A 22,366-nucleotide genomic window follows, 5' to 3' on the forward strand; every position below is an offset into this window, starting at 1 on the left:
AATGAATCTGAGGTAAGCATGGATTTGTAACACATGGTGTGTGCATTCTCACACCATTTTTTCTAATGGTAGAATTGCTGGCTCAAAAGGTTTCAACTCATATTAATCTCTGTTGCAGAGGAATTGTAACACTTCCTCATAATCCTTAAACCAATCGGGTGGGTTAAAAATGACATGGTTTACCCTTCATAAAAACATGTATCTGGGCTGGGCGCGCACCTGTAATCCCAGCACTTTGGGAGGCTGAGGCGGTGGATCACTTGAGGTCAGGAGTTGGAAACCAGCCTGGCCAACATGGTGAAACCCCATCTCTACTAAAATACAAAAATTAGCCAGGCGTGGTGACATACACCTTTAATTTCAGCTACTCAGGAGGCTGAGGCAGGAGAATTGCTTGAACCCGGCAGACAGGTTGCGGTGAGCCAAGATGGTGCCACTGCACCCCAGCCTGGGCAATAGAGTGAGACTCTGCCTCAAAAAACAAACAAACAAAAAAACCTTACATACATATCTGAAGAATATAATTTACAGTTTTGAAGCAAACTTTGGAAGATATATTTAGTGGCTCTCTTGATTACACATTTGGGATTAGATGTAGAAATACTTCGTAAATCATGAAGTGCTATGTAAACTTCAATGATTCATTACTAGGGCTTTACAAAATATTTGCCATGTATACTTGTTCCTGGGGTCTTTTTATTTATTTTATAAATAATTCATTACATACAGGGGGAAAACCCAAAGACAGTGGCTCTGGACCTGGTTGTATAGCAGAATAAACTGAAGAAGTCATTCAGAAAACAAGTTGCAGGCCCTGGCCCCAGACCCCCTGAATCTCTGTGAGCAGGAGCTGGGCACCCAGGTGATGTTGATGTGTAGTCTTTGTTTGGAGTTTCTACTTTAAGATTTTTTTTTTCCTATCTTCAATTATTTTTATAGCAGAACAGATAATGTTTTTAGCTTTTATTCATATTCCCATGATTTTTCATGTTTAGAAATTTCTGGCTCCTTTAAGTATGTTGTTAGAGGATTTGCTGAATATCTATTGATTTTACCCTAATTTTGTAAAACTTGTGAAGCCTTAAATATGGGTTTTTGGTCTGCTGTTCCCATCTGGTTTCTCACCATGGCAAGCCCATCCAATAGCCCTTGTTGTTTGTAACAATAAAGGGTGATTGAACTTGAAGTGATTGCACTTCTAAGACTTCAGATGTTATCACCAGATTAAAGTTGCCTGTCTATTCTAGTAGCATGTCTGACTTCCTTTTTAGAATCTACTTATAAGAACTATTAGTTAAGAGTAGTAGTTGAATTACATGGAAAAACTGGTTGGTAAACTAAAATTTTTGTCTAATTTATTGTTTATTCACATGTTTACACACCATGAAGAGACTAAAGCTTTCAACTTGAGAACTGTCTTATCAAAGAGAAACATTATCTAGGTAAACATTTTGTTAAAAATCGGTAACTCCTTCTTAATTAAACACTTTTAAAGGGGCTAAATTGGCCTCAAATTATCTCCTTGATCTTAATATATGACATCAGAAAAAATAAAATTGATTTTCTTCGCATAAGAGCTTGTATATTTTCTGACTACCTGTTGAAGTTTTTGAACTTTGGAGCAAAATTACCATTTTTAGATTTCTAGGTTTAGTGATATATAATAACATGTGTCTTGTAGCATTTAGTATGTATATATTGTGGCTTTTAAGGGAAATAATTTAACATTTCTCTATTTAGGTTTTAACATTTACAACATTGGCTTTTTCCTTGTTGAGGTTATTGTGTTTCTTTGTCAATAGCTGAGGCATGGAGAAGAAATGGTTAAGTACAGTTAAGCTTGAATCATATTCATCCTTTGGAATATGACATTGGACAGTGTAGAGGGCTGATTGTGGTAAAGTAAGAGCAGTACTGGAGTCCTTTAGAGGAAGCATCAAAATTATTCGGGCCTGGGATGGTGAAGACCCAAACTAAGGTAGAGGAAGCGAGAATGAAGAAAAGCTAGTCTAGAAATATTAAATCAAACCCACAGGATTTGGTGATTTGTTCGTTATCAGGATTTGAAAGGATTAAGGGAGAAGGAAGGGTCTAGGTTAGCTCTCAGTGGAAATGATCAGTCTACAGCTAGGTATATGGGTTTAAAGCCAGAAAGGCACTCTGAGTTGGATGCATGATTAGTGTCATCACATTATAGGTGGGAGTTAAAATTGAATTTGTAGAATTTCAAAAACAAAGTGGTAATGCAAAGAAGTCTAATTTTAGAGAATCTTATTTCTAACTTATTTGGGTTCACCAAACTGAAGTTCCCTTGAAGTAGGACAGACTAGCTGATTTTCCCCCAAAAGTCTTCCAGGGTGACATTATCTTGGTTCTTAATTTCAGAGACTCTGAAACTTGTAATCAGCATGCTGACTTCATCTGCCTTAGTGCTGAGACACATTAACTAGCTTATGAGACTGATGTCTAAAATTCTCGGTTACTCATTTACAATTGGAAGTATAATTGTCACATAGTCTAGAATACTTGTGTGGCACAGCCACAAAGCCAAAACATGGTCAGAGGATTGCATGTTAAACATGGAATCAGAACAGAGAAGTTAATGAGGTTAGATCAACTATCTAACAGTACTAAGCTAAATAGTTGGCACTGTTGCCTTACCAGAAGAGGTTCTTTCTTCTCACATGAAAAATATTTAAGGGCTGTAGACTATACTGCCCTAGAACCACCTGCATGATAATGAATGCCTTAACAATGGAGGTTTTTAATTTGCTGCAGTTCCTACTACTCCTCTTGGTCTCCTGATCACAGAAGACAAATACCAGTTCCACTGGAAACCAAAAATGTTGATATTGGAATACAAAAGCATCTTATGCCTGTTCCCCTTTACTTATGTGCTTCATCTACCTGATCTCTGAGGTCATTTGAGTTCACAACTCCTAACCTAAAGGATGGTCTTATTTCCTAGTTACTTGGGCATTGGAAAGGCATCACACTACAGTAGCCATGCATTAACAAGAGTGGTATGTATGGATGAGATTGCACAAAGTGAGAAGATCAGAACTAACTGTGATTAGTTTTTGCAGCTAACACTTATGGGAACCAGCTGCTTTGACTTGCAAATCATATTGTAGGTTGGTTTCTTGGATGGAAAATTTTGTAATTATACCCTGTAGAAGCAGGAAAAGAAAAGGCTTCCATGGGGTGATATAGGTTGGAGTAACTAGTGGTCATTCGTGTACCATTGCTGTTATATTCATGTTACTTTCTTACAATGGGTTCTCAGCCTTGGGATGGACATTGATTTACCAACACTAAGACGTAAGGCCTGATAAAGCTGCTCAGATGGAGAAAAAAAAAATCCTGTGCATTGTCTTCCTATATTCTCTCCTGAAATGATTCATCCTTTCCATTCCCATCACTACCTTTCTGGTCTAAGTTTTAGCTCCTCTCTAGGCTCACAGCATTTAAATTAGATCTCATGCATGCATGGCTGCATGAGAACCAGTTAGAGTTGTTTAAAATACAGATCTCACGATTCTAATTTGGTGGGTATAAAGGAAGGACCCAGGAGTCTGCATTTTTGAAAAGCTCTCCATGCTGAATTCAGATGTACAATCAGATTTGGGATACTCAGAAGTTATTGCTATGAAGCTATAATGGTACCCCTTTTACTTTCTGATTCTTTTCCATCTAATCTGCTGCACATTGCCATTCCCAGGGTGAAATTAAAAACATGTATACATGTGTGCTCCACAGTGGCCTGTTAGTGTCATTGCCCCGAATAAAAACTTTTGATAATTTCACATAGAATGAGTCTGATAATCTCCTAGCAAGTGTCCTAAAGAGTGACGCCTATAAATTCCTCATCCTTGTGATACTTAGTGCAAAACCATCCCTATAAGAGACTGTTTATCCATATGTGGAGGGTCTCATACTGATGGGTGAGAAAGGTGAGGATTTGTAAATAAAGTTGGGTTTCACTTTTACAAATACCTTTGGTATAGATGGCTACATTTACTCAATTTCTACAAGTTCAGAGGGATTTTTATCTTTTCATATCATAGTAGGAGAATTAATAAAAATATTTCATTTTTAAGCATTTTTTAATTATTCAGGCAACAGAATAAGTGTTCTGCATGTATTGTTTCATTTAATTCTTTAGTTCCAGAAGGTAGGTGAAGACATCTCTAGGTTGTAGTTAACAAACTAAGGGTCTATAATTTTAAGAGGTTTACCCAGAAATCACGTAAGTCTTAGGTGTTGGAGCTCAAATTTGAACCTGAATTAGTTTGATTCTAAAACTTGTGCTCTGTGAAGAAGTTACTGGCTTTATCTATTCTCTCTTTCTTTTTTGTTCTTGGTCACTGAATATCAGTATAAAAAACAATAGAAGGTCATTTCTATTTCTCACCAGTTTTGAAAAAGAACAGGTTTCCTAAGCTTGGTAAAACTACATATCTCTTTCTTTCCTTTTTCTGACAGATTTTATATGATAAAATGATAGCTTTCTTTTTCTTTTAACTGCAGTTTTAGAAAACTGTGAGCCTGAGATGAAAAAGCAAAAGCCATGACAACTGGGAAGATGCTGGTCCGAGAATACCTGATGAGACCGGGCGCGGTGGCTCACGCCTGTAATCCTAGCACTTTGGGAGGCCAAAGCGGGTGGATCACTTGAGATCAGGTGTTCGAGACCAGCCTGGCCAACATGGTGAAACCCTGTCTCTACTAAAAATACAAAAAAAAAAAAAAAAAACTGGGCGTGGTGGTAGGCATCTGTAATCACAGCTACTGGGGAGGCTGAGGCAGTAAAATCGATTGAACCTGGGAAGTGGAGGTTACAGTGAGTCGAGATTGCACCACTGCACTCCAGCCTGGGTGACAGCGCAAGACTCTGCCTCAAAAAAAAAAAAAAAAAAAAAAAAAAAAAAAAAAAAGAGTGCCCAGTCAGCTCAGGACTTTGCTTGCTTTCTACATTGCTTATCAAATGGTTTGAAGCCACTGTGCTACTGCTGGCTTTCTTTTTCACCTGTACCCAAATAGTAAGAGGCAAGTGGCCTTGGAGCTGGAAGATCACCAGTATGTGTTTCTTTCTTAAAAAAAATAAATAGTCACTGATAAATTATAACACCTTGCCTAGGAAAGTCATGGTTGTAAATTAGGAAATTCTGTTACCAACTTGTTGGAAATCATAGCATATCAGCTAGTGATCAGCATATTGAAAAACAGGTCCTCCTTCACTGTTGTCATTTTGTTCTTGGCCAGCATGAAGAACCTGGTGGTGATGATAAAATGTTGGGATTAGATCACATCTTACAAGTAGATGTGAGTATTAGATCTATAATTTCTAGGATATCTAGATACATATTCTTTGTGTATGTATAGATAGGTATTCTGTGTCGCTAAGAAAACCTACTCTATTACAGAATAAAAACTAGGAGAATTCCTTTGACTAGAAAGATGTTCTTTTTTAATGTATCTCTTTCTTACCAGGAGGTTATAGATGTGAACAGGTTACAGGTAAACAGCTGTGTGTGTAACATTTATGAATCTTACATTGGGAAGGATGGTCGCATGATCTTTTACCATAAATTATCTGGATTTAAGTGAAACCTCTGATGTAGTTAGCAGTCAGTTCCTGGAGAAATGGGACCATATCTTAATTATTTCTTGTATCTCTAATACTAATCATAGAAGTGGCACATAGCAGGCATTTTTGTAACCAGCTGGCTCAATTTTATAGCAGTCTGATCAACTCTTTGAGCTTCTGTTACTGTAGATAGCTATGCTGTTGATCCATATGCAGGATCTCTGATACTCTGCATGTCCAACCCATGGGCCCTCTCTTTGCCTTTAATTTTGATTTGTTGAATTGCCTGAACAAATACCTATTCATGGTTAAGGCACAGACTATTTATGACTAGGATGATAGAATAGAGAAAGTTTACTCAAGTTGCTGTTGAATCTTTTTGGATGACAGGCTTAATATTTCAGATTGACCTTGAACATAATAGATATTAATAAGCAGAGTTAAGACCATTGGTGAAGTACAACTTTTAGAAAACTAAATATAACATGGGGGCTATGCATTTGTATGTTTTGGGGGGAACTCACTGTGAGTCAGCATCATACTGCTTTATTTTCTTAATTATTGGGCATCCACTGCCAGTTAACCAGAGGAGCATAACATGTGGGAGCTGCAGGGTAACATTTCCAAAATACTTAGCATTAGTCAGATATGTTTTTAGGATTTTGTATCCATTTTGGCTGAAGGAAAATGTGGAGTGTTTGTCAAGGGTACAGAGCATGGTAACTAGATGCAGAGGAGCACTGCAAAGTAGGACCCATTGGAAGAAGCTAATAAATAAGAATTCATTGCTTAGCGTGATCAAAGGCAGAAGAAGGGTATTAATTTAGTGGTCTTCTGTAGCATGTATAGTTATTGTGTAGAAGTTGATATAATTATTTCCATTATGAATGGAATTAGGGAAATGGATTTACATTAAAGGAGGTTTTGAAGGGGCATAAAGAATTTCTTGACGCTAAGGACTGTTGGATAGTGGAAAGACTTGTCATCTGGAATTGTGAAATCATGTTCCTTACAGAATAGGAATAGAGTGGGTGCTCCTTGCCAGTTAGAGGGAGGTGCAGTTGGGGTAGTAATTAACAAACTTTCCAGATCCCAGTTTGTACTACTCATCTCATATTGTGTTTGACATTTTTGGAGAATAAGTACCCCATTTTTGTTTGTATTTTTTCATAGTTATTGCAAGTATGAAGACCTTGCTTATTAATGTTTCTATAATACATTTCAAGCAAGTATGAGATTAAACTGCAAATTGAAAATTACTTCACCTGCAAATTCACTGGCTGCTGATTCTTGTATGAGCCCTTACAATGTTGTCAATTCCAACTTTCCTTTCTTTTGCTTCTTTAGAAGATTCACTGCGTGCTGTACTCGCTTGTTCTACAATGAGTGCCAAATCTGCTATCAGCAAGGAAATTTTTGCACCTCTTGATGAAAGGATGCTGGGAGCTGTCCAAGTCAAGAGGAGGACAAAGAAAAAGATTCCTTTCTTGGCAACTGGAGGTCAAGGCGAATATTTAACTTATATCTGCCTGTCAGGTAATGAGAACCAGATATTAATATTATTAAAATAACTTCTATTTTAAAACAGTTAATTCTGAGGTATCCAGGAGGTTTACATTCACAGGTTTTGTAGGTGTCTGCACTCTCTTGCTGCTTTTCCCTGTTTCTGTGGTCTTCCTGTTTACTGGTGACACCTCTGTTTTTGAGGTTGCCATGTATTGGAAAGGTAGTGAAGTTCAATTCGGATGTATTTTCCAGTTCATTAAGAGCTTTTGTAAAATGTTTTGCAGACTTGTTTGTCCATACTTGCCTTCACTGGGACACTGACAGAGAATGGGCTATCCTCTGGAATTCTCTTTTTAGAACAGTTCCTGATATCTGGAAAATTGTCATTACTCACAGCTTGACTTTCATTAGCTTTGTTTTTCTAGACAGTTGCCAATAATCAGTAATCACTTGTCTTAAGATAAATATTGGCACCTTGTGGAATGTGATAAGGTCGATTCAGTTCACAAGTCATTGCTTTGCCTGACAGCCAGTGCCTGGTCGGGAAGAGGCATCTGTTTTATTAAGCTTAGAATCTTGTTGTTGTTGTTGTTGTTGTTGTTGTTGTTGTTGTTTTTGTCTCTTTCTGTTTGTGATTATAGGAGATCTGTAGAATTTACAATGGATTTGTATTAAGATTGTTGAGATAAAATTTGGATAAATTTTTCATGGAGTTATGGGCGATGCTAATCTAAACACCTGGGGCATTTGTGATATTTTTGATAATATTTCTTGTATGGAGTGATGGAAGATTTAAGCTTACTTTAATTTATCTTTGTAAAAAATTTCCTTCAATTGTAGTTTTGGGAATCAAACTTTACTTTTTTGGACCCCTTTCTAGCTTTTTAAAAAATTAAACCTTTGATCATTTATCAGAATTTATTTTAGGGTAAAAGTAACTTTTCTTTTTTTTTTTCTGAGACAGAGTCTCGCTCTGTCATGGAGTGCAGTGGCTGGATCTCAGCTCATTGCAAGCTCTGCCTTCTGAGTTTACGCCATTCTCCTGCCTCAGCCTCCCGAGTAGCTGGGACTGCAGGTGCCCGCCACCTCGCCTGGCTAGTTTTTTGTATTTTTTAGTAGAGACGGGGTTTCACTGTGTTAGCCAGGATGGTCTGGATCTCCTGACCTTGATCCACCCGTCTCGGCCTCCCAAAGTGAAAAGTAACTTTTTACCAGAAAGAATATGTAAATTTCTAAGATTGTGTCTTAGATTAAAACGAAGTAAACACACATATGTTTATTGCGGCACTGTTCGCAACAGCAAAGACTTGGAACCAACCTAAATGTCCATCAATGACAGATTGGATTAAGAAAATGTGGCACATATACACCATGGAATACTATGCAGCCATAAAAAAGGATGAGTTAATGTCCTTTGTAGGGACATGGATGCAGCTGGAAACCATCATTCTCAGCAAACTATCGCAAGAACAGAAAACCAAACACCGCATGTTCTCACTCATGTGGGAATTGAACAATGAAGAACACTTGGACACAGGAAGGGGAACATCACACACCCAGGCTTGTTGTGGGGTCGGGGGACAGGGGAGGGATAGCATTAGGAAACATACCTAATGTAAATGACGAGTTAATGGGTGCAGCACACCAACGTGGCACGTGTATACATATATAACAAACCTGCACATTTTGCACATGTACCCTAGAACATAAAGTGTAATTAAAACAGACAAACGAAAAAAATGAAGTAAGAACATAACACTTTGGTAAGAATTATTTTTCAATGGGCCAGGCCTGGTGGTGGCTCATGCCTATAAATGCCCAGCACTTTGGGAGGCCAAGGCAGGAGAATCATCTGAGGCCAGGAGTTCGAGACCAGCCTGGCCAACATAGTAAAACCCTGTCTATTAAAAACACAAAAATTAGCCAGGCATGGTGGTGTCCGCCTATAATCCCAGCTACTCAGACAGCTGAGACGGGAGAATCGCTTGAACTCGGGAGGCAGAGGTTGCAATGAGCCGAGATCATACCACTGCACTCCAGCCTGGGTGATAGAGTGAGACTCTGCTTAAAAAAAAAAAAAAGGAAGAAAGCTTTTATTTAAATGAGTGTGAGAGAATTGACCTTGAAACATTGGTTTCTGTTTATTAAAAATAAGGATTAGGTTAATAAAGAAAACTTGGTTATTGTTAGAAGACATTTGTATTTCTTTAGTGTGCTAAGCAGTGCCTGGCATATTCTAGGGCCTCAATTAATATCTAATGACTAAGTGGAAGAAAGAAGTAGCCTCACCTGATACCTTCCTAGAATTTTATTAATGAAATTCAAGTGTGTTTTGTTTTGTTTAGTTTTGTTTTGAGACAGGGTCTCACTCTGTTGCCCTGGCTGGAGTGCAGTAGGACAGCCATGGCCCACTGCAGCCTTGACCTCCTTGGGTTCAATCGATCCTCCTGCCTCAGCCTCCTGAGAGCTGGGACTGCAGGCACACAACACTGTGCCCAGCTGATTTTTGTATTTTTTTGTGAAGATGAGTTCTCACTCTGTTGCCTAGGCTGGTCTCGAACTCCTGGGCTCAAGCAATCCTCCTACTTAGTCTTCCCAAAGTGCTGGGATTGCAGGGATGAACCACCATTTTTGCCATTTTTGTGGCAATGGGGTCTTGTCATATTGCCCAGGCTGGTCTCAAACTCCCAGCTCCAAACAGTCATTTCTCCTTGGCCTCTGAAAGTGCTAGGATTATGCATGAGCCACCATGCCCAGCCCAGGTCTTAAAAATATTTTCATATTCTTAAATTTAGATTCCAGAGTTCTGCTTACACAAACGATGAATAGAATACACTTAAATAAATATTGATTTGCATTTGGGCTGGGCTGAACATTGGCCTAGTATAGACACCTAGTGATTCTAATTTTGTTAAGCTCTATTTTCTCAATATTTCATTGAGATTTCTTGTAGATGAGTAGTTGAAAGAAAGGTAGATGGTCTAGAAGCCACTTGAATTTTGCCTAGTACATATGTATAATTGACGAACAGTTGTTTGCATTTTAGGCATGTGCTATTGTCTGCCGAATTCTGATCATGAAGCCTCCAAGAGTGATATAGGGACTCTAACAACCTCATCTCAGTGAAATAGAATAACCATTTCATTTCCCCTGCCATAGAAGATAATGACCTGGGACTTAAGGAATAACTGTATTTCCTTTACAAATTACCAAGACCTTCAGGTTTAAAGTCCAAAACTGTGAGAATTGGTTTTTTGTTGCATTCTAATGGAGGAAAATCTTTTGTTCTTCAGTCTTTTCATGGTTTTGAATCTTGAGAGAACATATTGATACAGTAGATCTGACACTGAAGCAGATAGTATAGTGGAAATTGGGGCAGGAGAAGGGCAGGCAACTTTGACACCCAAGATTTTTGCAGTTTGATTTTTCTTGTAAGTGACAAAGAAGCAGCCACCTTTATTCTTTAACTTGTGCGAAGCTTAGAAGCATATCAGTTACATCCCTGATAAGGTAATGTTTTAATTAGCAATTAGTCAAATATTTATTAAGAACTTTTCTGTGCCAAGCATTCTAGCTTCTGTGGGTACCGCTATGAAAAGAATTCGTGCAGCTTACCTCATTTGGTGGGCAAGCAGCAATAGACATTAATCTGTCACTAAAATAAACATAGTTATAAACTGTGAAAGATTTAAAAAAATACAATGATGCAAACACATGTATGCAGAGAATTTGTCCTGGTTGGGAGAACCAAGAATTTCGAGAAAAGCAGGGCTTCACTGGTTTTGAAAAGAGGATTGTGTGGGTGAGAGGGCATTCCAGGCAGAGGAAATGGCAGGTTCATTAAAAGACTAAGCAGGATTTTGAATTTCTCCTATTCTATTCAGTCTAGGTAGGGATGACCTCTTTGTAGCTCAGCTCTCATAGGAGTCTGTGAAGTGAAAGCCGAGCCCTGGAATGACAGTCTTCTTCCTGCTATTAGTGTGAACTGCCTACGCCTTCTGGGAGGCCAGGCCCTTCAACTATTGTGGTTTGGTTGATGAAATCCAGCGATCCATTTTGAACTGGCAAACTTTGTCCAAATTAGGACAATGTCTGCAAATAATTTTTAACCATTCTTCAAACAGCATGAAGCATTAAATTTTAAAAAAGGGAGAAGTATCACTGCTTTAAAAGCTTGCCAAAATATGTATCTAGACATGGGTGTTTCATATATATCCAATGTCTTTTACTAACTTTTCTTCGTGTGAATTTTTTCCCAATATCTAATACAGTTTATGATCAGAGTTAGAGGTCTGTGATCATAAGACTTACTGTTTTCAGAGCGGTTTAAATATCCTTTGGAGGTATCCAAAAAAGGTACTGGAGTGGGATAAATAAGATGATCTTTCTTAGTTTATTTAGGTTTAATTATAGAAGGAGAAAAAGAATCTCTCCAGTTCTTTATGGCGTCTTGGGATAGGATTTGAGTGTTTCTCACTGGAATCACGGATTGATTGACTTCTCGAATGATATGTACAAATGCTTATGTACTGAGACGCCTCTGTGATTAACATTCTTAAAGCATTGGTTTCTGCTTTTTCTTTTCAGCAATGACTAAAATTAAAAATACTGACAATACCAAGTGTTAACAAACATGTGAAGCAATTTGAGCTCTCATACTTTGCTGATGAGAATGTAAAAATGATATGACTGCTTTAGCAAACAACTTGGCAGTTTTTTGTAAAGTCAAACATGCACCCCATTACTAGGCATATACTCAAGAGAAAAAATAAAAACATACATCCGTCTAAAGACTTGTACACAAATATTCATAACCGTCTCATTCATAATAACCAAAACCCAGAAATAACTCAAATATCCATCTATATATTTAAACGCATAAACAAATTATTTTACATTTTTGCAGTGGAATACTACCTTGCAGTAAAAAGAAATGAACTAGCAATATATGTAGCAACATGGATGAATCTCAAAAGCATTATGTTGTGGGAAAAAAAAAAACAGACAGAAGCATCAATATACTATGTGATTCCATTTATATGACATTCTAGAACAGACGAGAGTAAGATGTAGTGGCAGGATTGACTGAGAAGGGGCCTGAGGCGATTTTTCGCAGTGACGTTAGGTGTTCTGTTTGTTGATTGTGGTGTTGATTACACAGGTGTATACATTTTTGACAGCTCATCAGGCTACACACTTAAAATGGGTGTATTTTATTATATGTAAATGTATTTCAATGAAATTGATTTTTTTTTTTTTTTAAGACGGAATCTCACTCTGTTGCCCAGGCTGGAGTATAGTGGTGCGATCTCAGCTCACTGCAACCTCCACCTCCTGGGTTCAAGCAATTCTCCTGCCTCAGCCTCCTGAGTAGCTGGGACTACAGGCTCACGCCAATGCACCCGACTAATTTTGTATTTTTAATAGAGATAGCCTTTCACCATGTTGACCAGGCTGGTCTCTAACTCCTGACCTCAGGCCATCCACCCACCCTAGCCTCCCAAAGTTTTGGGATTACAGGTGTGAGCCACCACGTCCAGCCAAAGTTGATTACTTTAAAAACACTTTTACAGAGTCACTAGTGGGAAATATTGACCTCCTTATCTCCGTGCACCTCCTCGGGTGGGCGGAAACTAACCCTTTACTTTATAGGCATGAGAGGTTATTCCAGTGGCCTTTTTGAACGTTCTGATAGAAGCAGCTGTGTATCATCTAAACCTATGCTTGCATCTGTATGGTCTGTCTATATACAAAATCTTTATTTTGTGCTGTCTTTTCATTCTTGCTTACTCATGTGGATTAGGTTGCTCAAAGACTGGTCAATGGTAAATTTTGTTAATGATAAATTCCTTATAGCACCTGGCATATTGCTTGATAGAGACACAACAGATGCTTAATGGAAGATGCTATTTGAGTTTTTTGTTTACTACGTACCTGATTATAGTGTAAACTTTATTTGTAACTTAGAACTGTTAACACATTCAAAGTGTAAAGTAAGCCCTACCCACAATTTCTATAGTCAGTTGTCCATGATAATATGGGTCTATAAAGCTAAACTAGAAATATGCTAAGTTAAAAGCAGTTTGTTATTAGACATCAGTTACCTACCAAACATTCTGTAATTTCAGGTTTAAAATCTATTTTCTGGATCCTGTTTTAATTATGTGTGTGTAATATATGATGCTACCCTTTATATCCATAAATGGGTAAAAATCTTCCCTTGGCTGCTACTCATCCCCAGAGAAGGAGCATGTGGGAGCTTTAATTTTTGTGATTAGTACATTCTTCTACATGTTTTGTTGAAACAGAAAATCTTAATCTTTTCAAAATGGTTTTAGATTGGTAGGGAGAGCAAAATTTTCTTCAGGAAAAAGTTCTGAATGCTTTTTGATGAAATAATTTATGTAAATAGATACCCATGGCAGGTAACGACATGTATTAGGAGCATGGAACCTGCCAATACTGCCCTTTATCTCAGTGATTGGCAGCCCTAGGTGTTCCTTATAATACCCTCTAGAATTTCTCAAAGGACAGATAGCCTGGTTCTAATGCAGCAGGGGGGGCTGGTGGGGAAGCTAATCTGTATTTTGAAAGTGTTAGGCAAGAACTTCTGAAGCTAAGGTTGAGAAGTTTTACTGTTGTGGGAAGGTATACTCTGGGTTGTCTTATTGGGATATCTGACATAATGATATAGTTTTGGTACTCAATTTTATTAAAAACTTCTTTAATTTCTTTCTTCTTGTCTGGCCATGGTCAAACATCTGATTTTTCTGGGCTTAGTTTATTCAGTTGAAAAATTCAGAGTAGTTCGATTCAGGTTTATTGTGGGTTCTGAGATTCTAGGGATCTGAACCCTCATGGAAGTTTTATACCAAATTTCATTCTTCTTTCATGCATGTCACGTAGAGAAGAATCCAGGTAGTTAATATCAACACTTAAACATTTATGAGCATTTGAGAAAATTCTTTACGGGTTGTTACTGGAATTAGGGTAACCAAATTTAATTGTCAGTGATCTGGCATAGGAGAGAAACTCTTTTTATTTACTTTCTAATTCAGACCAGTTCTCATCTCAAAGTCTATAAATATTAGAAGAGAGAGAAGAGACAAGGCAGATGAAATTTGACCTTGGTAGAAATGGTTTATTCAGCAGTGGTAAGTTGACTTTTCAAGAGTTTTTACTCAGGACAAATGAAGATATTCACACTGAAGTCAGAGGCACACCAGGGTATTAGCAGTGAAAGAGGAAATGCAAATCAACTACAATAATTTTATATATATAAAATATAAATAGTGAATATTACTGAAATTAAGAAGTTTTTAAAAAATTATATAAAAGTAAAAAGTATTCATCTTATGCATATCATATTATTTAATTCCAGTTAATCCCTGCGGCATCCCTGTTTATTGGGTGGTGTGTTCTCATTTCACAGATCAAGGAACCAGTGTTCATCAGAGGTCATGATCTCCTGGGGTCACCATTTTGGAAGTGGCAGAGTCAGACATCTACCTGATCCCTGACCTATGGCCATGTGCAACTGCCACAGCACCTCATTTCTTCTGATTCACTTGGGAGGGGTGTGGTGGAGAGGACTGTGTTTTAAATAGTAGATTCCTTTCTGGCTCTTCACAATTGATAGAGATGTGGCACACTTTTGGCCTCCACAGTGTCATTCTATCTCATTTCTGAGGTTATTGATTAATAGACTTTCCTACATTGGAATATATATCAGGGTAAGCCTTTTGTCTCTTTACTGTAGAGATTTGATGTGTACATCCAGCTATAAAACTTTAACTCTACAAGGCAAGGCAATAAAAAACCAAAGTTATTTTCAGTGCCTTGATTGTGAGTTTTCTTACATCCTTTTTAATTTTATAAAAATGCAGTATCTTTTGTTATACCATTTATTGAGCATTTGGCTCTTCTAGGATATGTGCACAGACATATTTGATTAAAGCATTTGTAAAACAATAACCATTGGTTACATGAATTGAAAAGGAGGGGATTTTCCTCTGAAACATTTTCTAGTTCAGTAGGTTTGGCCACCAGGTATAATTTTAAATGACCTGCAGGGCAGCACCTGCCATGGCCCATCGCATGCTTCAGTGCTCGTACAGTCAGGGTGGCATCAGCCTGCTGTGGGATTAGTAATAGTAATAATAATAGTTGTTGTGGTATTTATTGAGTTCAGACATATTCTGTACCCTTTCCACATGTTAACTGCTTTAATCCTTATAACAGTGCTATGAGGTAGATAATAGTTCTTATTTTGTAGACGAGGAAACTGAGCATATAGAGGCAAGTCAGCTTGCCCAAGATCCTCAGCTAGCGAGTGACAAAACAAGGACTTGAACCCAGGTTTGATTCTAGAGCCTACTTCCTCATCCACTGTGCTGTGCTCTCGTTCTCTAGTAGGCGTAGGGATTGTGTGAGAAAAGACTTGCCAAACCAAACGCCTTTTCTTACCCTTTCATGCGGCTTTAGTTATAGTCATGTCTCGGTATTACTCTGGTCTCCTACAGGTTTAGGCTTTGGTTGGTTTTGGCTGGGTGGTAACATTCCTGTATACCAACAACTGGACTGTTAAGAAATTCACATATTACAGTGGCACTGTTAGTAGATATATTTGACTCTTAGCAGATGAACCCCCCGGGGAAATTTGGAGAGGCTCCTGGCAGGGACACTGCCACATATGAATTTGTTTTCTTCCATTGTGTAGTAAAAAAAATAGATGCCTGAAATTTTTTTTTAGAGTTTCCTTCGTGGTTCTAGATCTCTTCCTGTGAAAACCAGTGATAATAACATTTGTCTTTCCTAAAACCTTGTGATTAGGAAAGTTCAAAAATAGATAAGTAAGCATTCAATGGGGTATCATCTCATTTAATCCTCACAACAGCCTTCTCTTGTTATTTCTACTTTACAGATGAAATACCTGAGGTTTAATGCTGGTAGATGCACTGGCTAGGGTCAGGTGGCTAAACAATGAGGGTGCTGACTCATGCCTGGGTCCATCTGACTCCAAAGTAGACACACTGTCATTCTTTTTTTCCCCCAAGACGGGGCTAGATCTGGAGAACAGAACTCTCCCCTCTTAAAAACAATGTGACAACATTCCTTGAGCAGAGTGTGCTAATCTCTGAGGATTTAGAGGATGTGCTGTCAGTGACTTCAGCTTTTCTAGTGGTTTAGCACGCCAACAGAGTTTTCTTTTTCCATTCTCTCATGTATGCCTTCCAATACTAAAACCAGATGGAAACAAGGGAAAACTCTTAACAGAGGCTAGTGCCAAATATTTCATTTAAAAAGGAAACTCCATCTGTGTGCTCTCCCACCACACAGCCCACTGTTAAGAACAGGAGTTTCACAACTCACTCACTTATGTTCGTTATGATTAGTTTTGACTAATTGCAAAGGTAGAGCAAGTGGTGGTTAGGGAGATTGCAAACTAAGACAGCTCTCCTTCTGGCATGTGGCTGGCAAGCCACTGTGTACCTGGCAGACATCCTAAACAGCAGCCTACCAAGAAGGCACTGTTTTAAGCCACATAGATGCATTCTTTGGCTGATTTTCGAGGTTAACACTTTGAGAAGTTAGTGCACCTTACTGTGTGTGGTAGTGAGGCTTTTGTCAGTAAACTATAGTCAGAGGCACCTATTGCGCCCTGTGAGAATTCCCAACCCCAGCTATAGAAGAACACAGGGTAGACAGAAGACTGACTTACGTAAAACGCTGACTGTACTCTGTCATGTCTTTGAAATTCAGTTTTCTCATCTATAAAATGGCAATCATATCTGTATCTCTGCATTAAATTCACAGGGTATTTTGAAGAATAACTGAACTGTGTACACGTGTGTGTAATGCATGATACATGGAAGGTATTCAGCTTTATGAGCAATACTATTATTTTATCATTAGTGGGATACTCACTATCCCACTAACGGTTCTTGCCAGATAAAGATTGCTCATCTATAGCTTTTTAAAAACATGTTAATGATCAAATACCACCTTTACCCCCCAAAACCCATTGAAATAAAAATAAATAAATAATCCAATAATAAAGTCTGACTCTCAGGAACAGACTCAAGACATTTATAAGACAACAGCAAAAAGAAAAAAAAACATGTTAATATGTATGTATGACAGGCACCTGTGACCCATGTCATGTAAAGCAAAATCATATGATAACCCAGACTTGGCCTTGGGGGTTTTCTCCCTCTCCTTCCCTACAGTTTTTCTTCATTCCCTCTCCGGTTTGCATCCTCTGCAGTCTGTGTCCCACTCCTGACAGGAATCTTAAGGTCATTCTGACCCGCCATTTTTAAACTGGTCTACTCTCGATTACCTAGATTCCAACATTGTTTTTCCCCAAAGCTAGAATATTAGGTGGCATCACACTGCTGTTCTATTTTAGAGTTTGAAAATTTCCACTCTAATAACGAATATTTGCACAATACTGGGACTGTTGGGTGCAGAAGCCCTTTGTGTTTAGGCCTGTTTATCCTGCTTCACAGGGAGTTAGAACTGGGTTAGTCAATCAAGGTCCTATCCCTGAAATGGGAGATGTTATTTTCCTACACCTATCTTTACTGGATCAAAAGAAAAATTAAAACAAAATAAAACAAAATGTTCTTTGAGGTCAGTCAAGTTCACTGTTAAGCAAACATCAGAAGTGGGAGAGGCTGATACAAATGCCTGTGGACCCGGCTTCTCAGCCCAGATCAGGTTCTTGTTTCTCCAACTCTTTCCTGTTACCCTTTCTTTACATACACACACACACACACACACACACACACACACACACAGAGAGAGAGAGAGAGAGAATGATAACTGTACTAGCTCTGTCATGTCTTTGAAACTCAGTTTTCTCATCTTTAAAATGGCAATAAATTCACAGGGTATTTTGAGGAGCAACTGAACTATAGGTGCATATGTAATGCCTGATGCATAGAAGGTACTCAACTTCCATGAAGAAGAGACAGAGAGGGAGAGACAATACAAATGACTGACATTTCTATCTCAGTTCCAGTCATGCTAAACCATATGCAGAATTTTCCAGAAGAAACTATTAGCCACAAGCACAGTGAGGTTGCCAAGCTGTCCAATACCATAGAGAATAGACCAGGTAGTTACTGTGCTCTGAGTGTGAACATGTGTCCCCTCTGGCCTCCCATGTCATCTCTGTAATAGCACTTAGCATTGCTGGGCTTTGTCAGTTGGCTTTCTGTTTACTTCTGTGGACTGTCAGCCTCTAGAGAGTAGAGACTGTTGTAGATACCTCCTTTCTGTTCCCAGTGCTTTGATCACAGCGTCCTTGTGGAACAAATGAAGTGTCTAGGCCGGGAAAATTGGGCATAATCCCAGGTCTGCTGTGCCTCTGTAAGAACTGAGACTGCCTAAGCTCTGGACTCACTTTCTGGGTTTGACCTCCAGGATGTGAGCTCACACATTCACTCTGGGTTACAGTGGCTAGTGCTTGTTTTGGCTTTTTTTTTTTTTTTTTTTTTTTTTTTTTTAAGAAACTTGCTGTTGTTCACACTAAGATGCTACTGGGTGGTCTTTTAATTCCCTCGGAATCCGTCAGGTTTCCGAGGGAATTAAAAGGGAGATTTTATTCTACTTATTGGACCAATGACCAAGAGGAAAATGCAGATTTCTCTAATATATTCAGACTTTTAGAATCGTTCAAAATGAGCAATTTATAAATGCTTCCATTGTGGCCTACAATGGAAAGCTGTTGTCTTAAAATTGTGAAGTACCTGAGTGTTTCTCTTGAAGAAAGAGTTCATTTAATGTAGTAACAAGTGATCATTTAATGGGCATTGGATATATCAAAACTTTCCCCAAATGCTCTTTTCTCATTGTAACCATTTTCAATTCTACATTTCCTTAAGGAGGGCTTTCCAAAGAGAAATGGAAACTGGATTCTTGGTTTTCGGTTTTAATCTCTCAGAGGATTTTCATACTGTCTCACCTCTACCCTTTTCACACAAATTATTCTTCATCCACTTTGTGTGGATCCCATGTGGCTGAGGTTGTAGACCTCATGCTACCCTGCATTTTGATGTTTTTATCAGTTTAACAAGTACCCTGCTCTGAGAAGTGTATAGGGTCGTGGCAAATGGTTTCGAGATAGCAAGAATGTACTGGTCTTTATTCCTTGAGATCCAAGTTTTCATCTTCCTGAAAGGAAGCATGAGCCGCCCTCCTCTGTTTTCTAGCTAATGCACACAAGCAGTAATTACATGGGTTATACCTCTGTTCAGAATCCTTTCTATCTTGTGGACAGGTCAGAGTCAACTGTGTTCTTGGATCCATGATTTTTGAGAATGTTCCTCCTATAAATGTATACATATTATTTATAAAAAACATGAGAACAATGGGAAAATCATGGCTTTGGCTTTTCAGGATTCATGTTTTTTAATACTCCTCCCCTTTTATAGTATCTAGGTATAATTTTGTTCTCATTTTTAATTTAACATGGTAACAAGAATTTTAGTTTTATACATTTATTATAAGGATAATTTTAATGTCTCCTTGAGTACCATATAATATTTAATCATTCATCTATTGCTTGATTTCTTTTTTCAGTTTTCACCAGGAGAAATAATGATCTTGGTCTTGCTTTAAAAAAAGAATACCTATCTTACAATGAGAAAACTAAGGAACACATGGGTAACTGTTAGAGGAAACATTCACACTGCTAGTGGGTGGTAGGATGGCACTGGAATCAGAGCCCTGCTTAGTGCTCTGCCATGAGCCAAAAATTAACTTATTTTAAAACCCCAGTCCACCAGAACCTCTTAAAATATCTTATCAATTTTATTGTATTTAACAATATTACTGTAATTGACACGTGTAATCCCAGCATTTTGGGAGGCTGAGGCGGGCGCATCACTTGAGGTCAGGAGTCCGAGACCAGCCTGGCCAACATGGAGAAACCCTGTGTCTACTAAAAATACAAAGATTAGTCAGGTGTGGTGGCGCATGCCTGTAATCCCAGCTACTCAGGAGGCAGAGGCAGGAGAATTGCTTGAACCCGGGAGGCAGACGTTGCCGTGAGCCAAGATTGTGCCTCTGCACTCCAGGCTAGGTGACAGAGCGAGATTCTGTCTCAAAAAATAATAAATAAATAAATAAATAAAATAAAATAAAATATCTTGTACTTTGTGTGCTTAACAACCAGTTAACAATCCCTTTAAAATTTAACATTGTCTACACCAGGTCTTTGAGGTGCATATAATGCCTGCTCACTTTAGGGTTATGCCATTATTTGATTTTCATATACATTTGCAGGTGTACATAAAGATACTGTGCATTTGCGATTTTTGTCTGTGTTTGCAGAGAAAGAGAGGAGAAGAAGGTGTCTTACCTAGATTCAACCCTATATCCTACAAAAGAGGTACCTCATGCATTTGGTCTGGTTCAGTTAAGAAACCATCAGGCATCTGCATCTTCTACTGTATTATTGTTAGATGAGGGATGGGAGAAGTGGTAAATGTCAACCAAACATATTTATGTTTTTTTTTTCTAGGTCAGCACATTTAATTCATGATTCACATTTCACATTATATCACAGCCAACATTTGAACATAGAGAGAAACCAGGGTGAGAAAAATTAACTTTTCAAAAAATTATTTTTTTAGTTTAGATTTACAGGGTACATGTGCAGGTTTGTTACATGGATATTTTGCCTACTGGTGGAGCTTGGGTTTCTAGTGAACCCATAATTCAAATAGTGAACATCGTATTGGATAGGTAATTTTTAAATCTTCACTCCTTTCCACCCTGCTGCCTTTTAGAGTCCCTGGTATCTGTCATTTCCATCTTTATGTCCATGTGTACCTATTGTTTAGCTCTCACTTATAAGTGAGAACATTCTGTATTTGATGTTCTGTTTCTGAGTTATTTCACTTAGAATAGTGGCCTCTAGCTCCATCCATGTTCATTCTTTTTTATAGCTGCATAGTATTCCTTTTATGTTTGCTTTTGTTTTTAGTTCTGAAATCTGTTCCTATTAATTTTTTTTTAGCTTTTATTTAGGGTTCATGCGTGTTTGTTATATAGGTAAACTTATGCCACAGGGGTTTGTTGTACAGATTGTTTTATCACCTAGGTACTAAGCTTATTACTCAATAGTTATTTTTCTGATTCTCTCCCTTCTCCCACTTTCCGCCCTCAACTAGACCCCAGTGTCTGTTGTTCCCTTCTTTGTCTCCTTGAGTTCTCATCATTTAGCTCCCACCTTAAAGTAACAGCATGTGGTAGGTATTTTGTTTTCTGTTCCTGTGTTAGTTTTATAGCTGCATAATATTCCATAGTATATACATGCCATATTAGGAAAATTGACAAAGGAATTTTTTTAGAACTTTAGATTTTTATGTCCACAAGAATCCTTAGTCATTATCAAAGCTAATGCCAATGTTTACATGAATAAATGAGGCCTGCAGAAATTGGATGCTTTGCCTAACATCACAGAATCATTACAGTCAGGCAAAAGAAGAAAAAAGAACATGTTCAGATCTTTCCAGTTTAATTTTTGACTCTGGTTGAAGTGGGGTTAGATGAGAAAGAGATGTGATTAGTGGCCAAGCTGAATTTGAAGATACGTGTCTCTGTGACATTCCTTTTCATATCTGTATGCAAGAACAGTTTGTACCACTCTTGGGAAGAGCCTGTCTACTGATGATCAAAGAAGTCGCTCTCTCACTTCTCAAGTTTGATTATTGTAAGAAACTGAATATGGGTTCAGCTGTAAAGGCCAAGTGTGCAGACCTATTCCACTTCTGTCAGTTCCTCCTAGACTTGGGGACCCATGAAGCAGAATGTGCCCATTGGGAGTGTTTTGGAAGAGAAAGACCAAAAAAAGCCAGTCTCTAAGTGTGATACACTGCCTGATCCATTGGGTTAGGAGAATAAAATATTAAAACTTCAATTTAAAATTTAAAATATAATTGTTTTCTAACTTACATATTTCATATATGCTTTATAATTACCATAATATAGTAGAACAGTGTTCATGTATATAATTTAAAATTTGCATCTACTAGGGGTTAATGGTCATAAATTTTTTATTGAAGGGATGCATAGTCATGGTTAGAGACCCTAGGCTAGAGTCCTAAGAGGTAGAAACCTTTGCTACAGTACAAATAACTTCTGGTCAGTGACCTGTGATCAACTGTTGTAAAATGTCTGGCTTCAGAGGTAGTGAGCATGTAACTGCCCTTTGGACTCAGTCTCAGCCCCCACTCGTTGCTCTCAATCTGCCCCCAG

General features: G+C 38.1%; 1 protein-coding gene across 3 annotated transcripts in view; it reads left to right on the forward strand.

The window, feature by feature from the left end:
- The window catches only part of LOC105477886 (syntaxin binding protein 6), a 254,686-nt gene that overhangs the window by 68,855 nt on the left and 163,465 nt on the right, over positions 1–22,366 (forward strand). For all 3 annotated transcript variants that reach the window (XM_011734772.3, XM_011734774.2, XM_011734773.3), the window contains exon 2: positions 6,938–7,126. In XM_011734772.3, the coding sequence (XP_011733074.1) occupies positions 6,973–7,126 (154 nt within the window). In that variant the 5' untranslated portion in view covers positions 6,938–6,972. The remainder of the gene's footprint in view (positions 1–6,937; positions 7,127–22,366) is intronic.

The sequence above is a fragment of the Macaca nemestrina genome, chromosome 7 (genome assembly GCF_043159975.1).
Source record: "Macaca nemestrina isolate mMacNem1 chromosome 7, mMacNem.hap1, whole genome shotgun sequence".
In the NCBI taxonomy this organism is placed as follows: domain Eukaryota; kingdom Metazoa; phylum Chordata; class Mammalia; order Primates; family Cercopithecidae; genus Macaca; species Macaca nemestrina.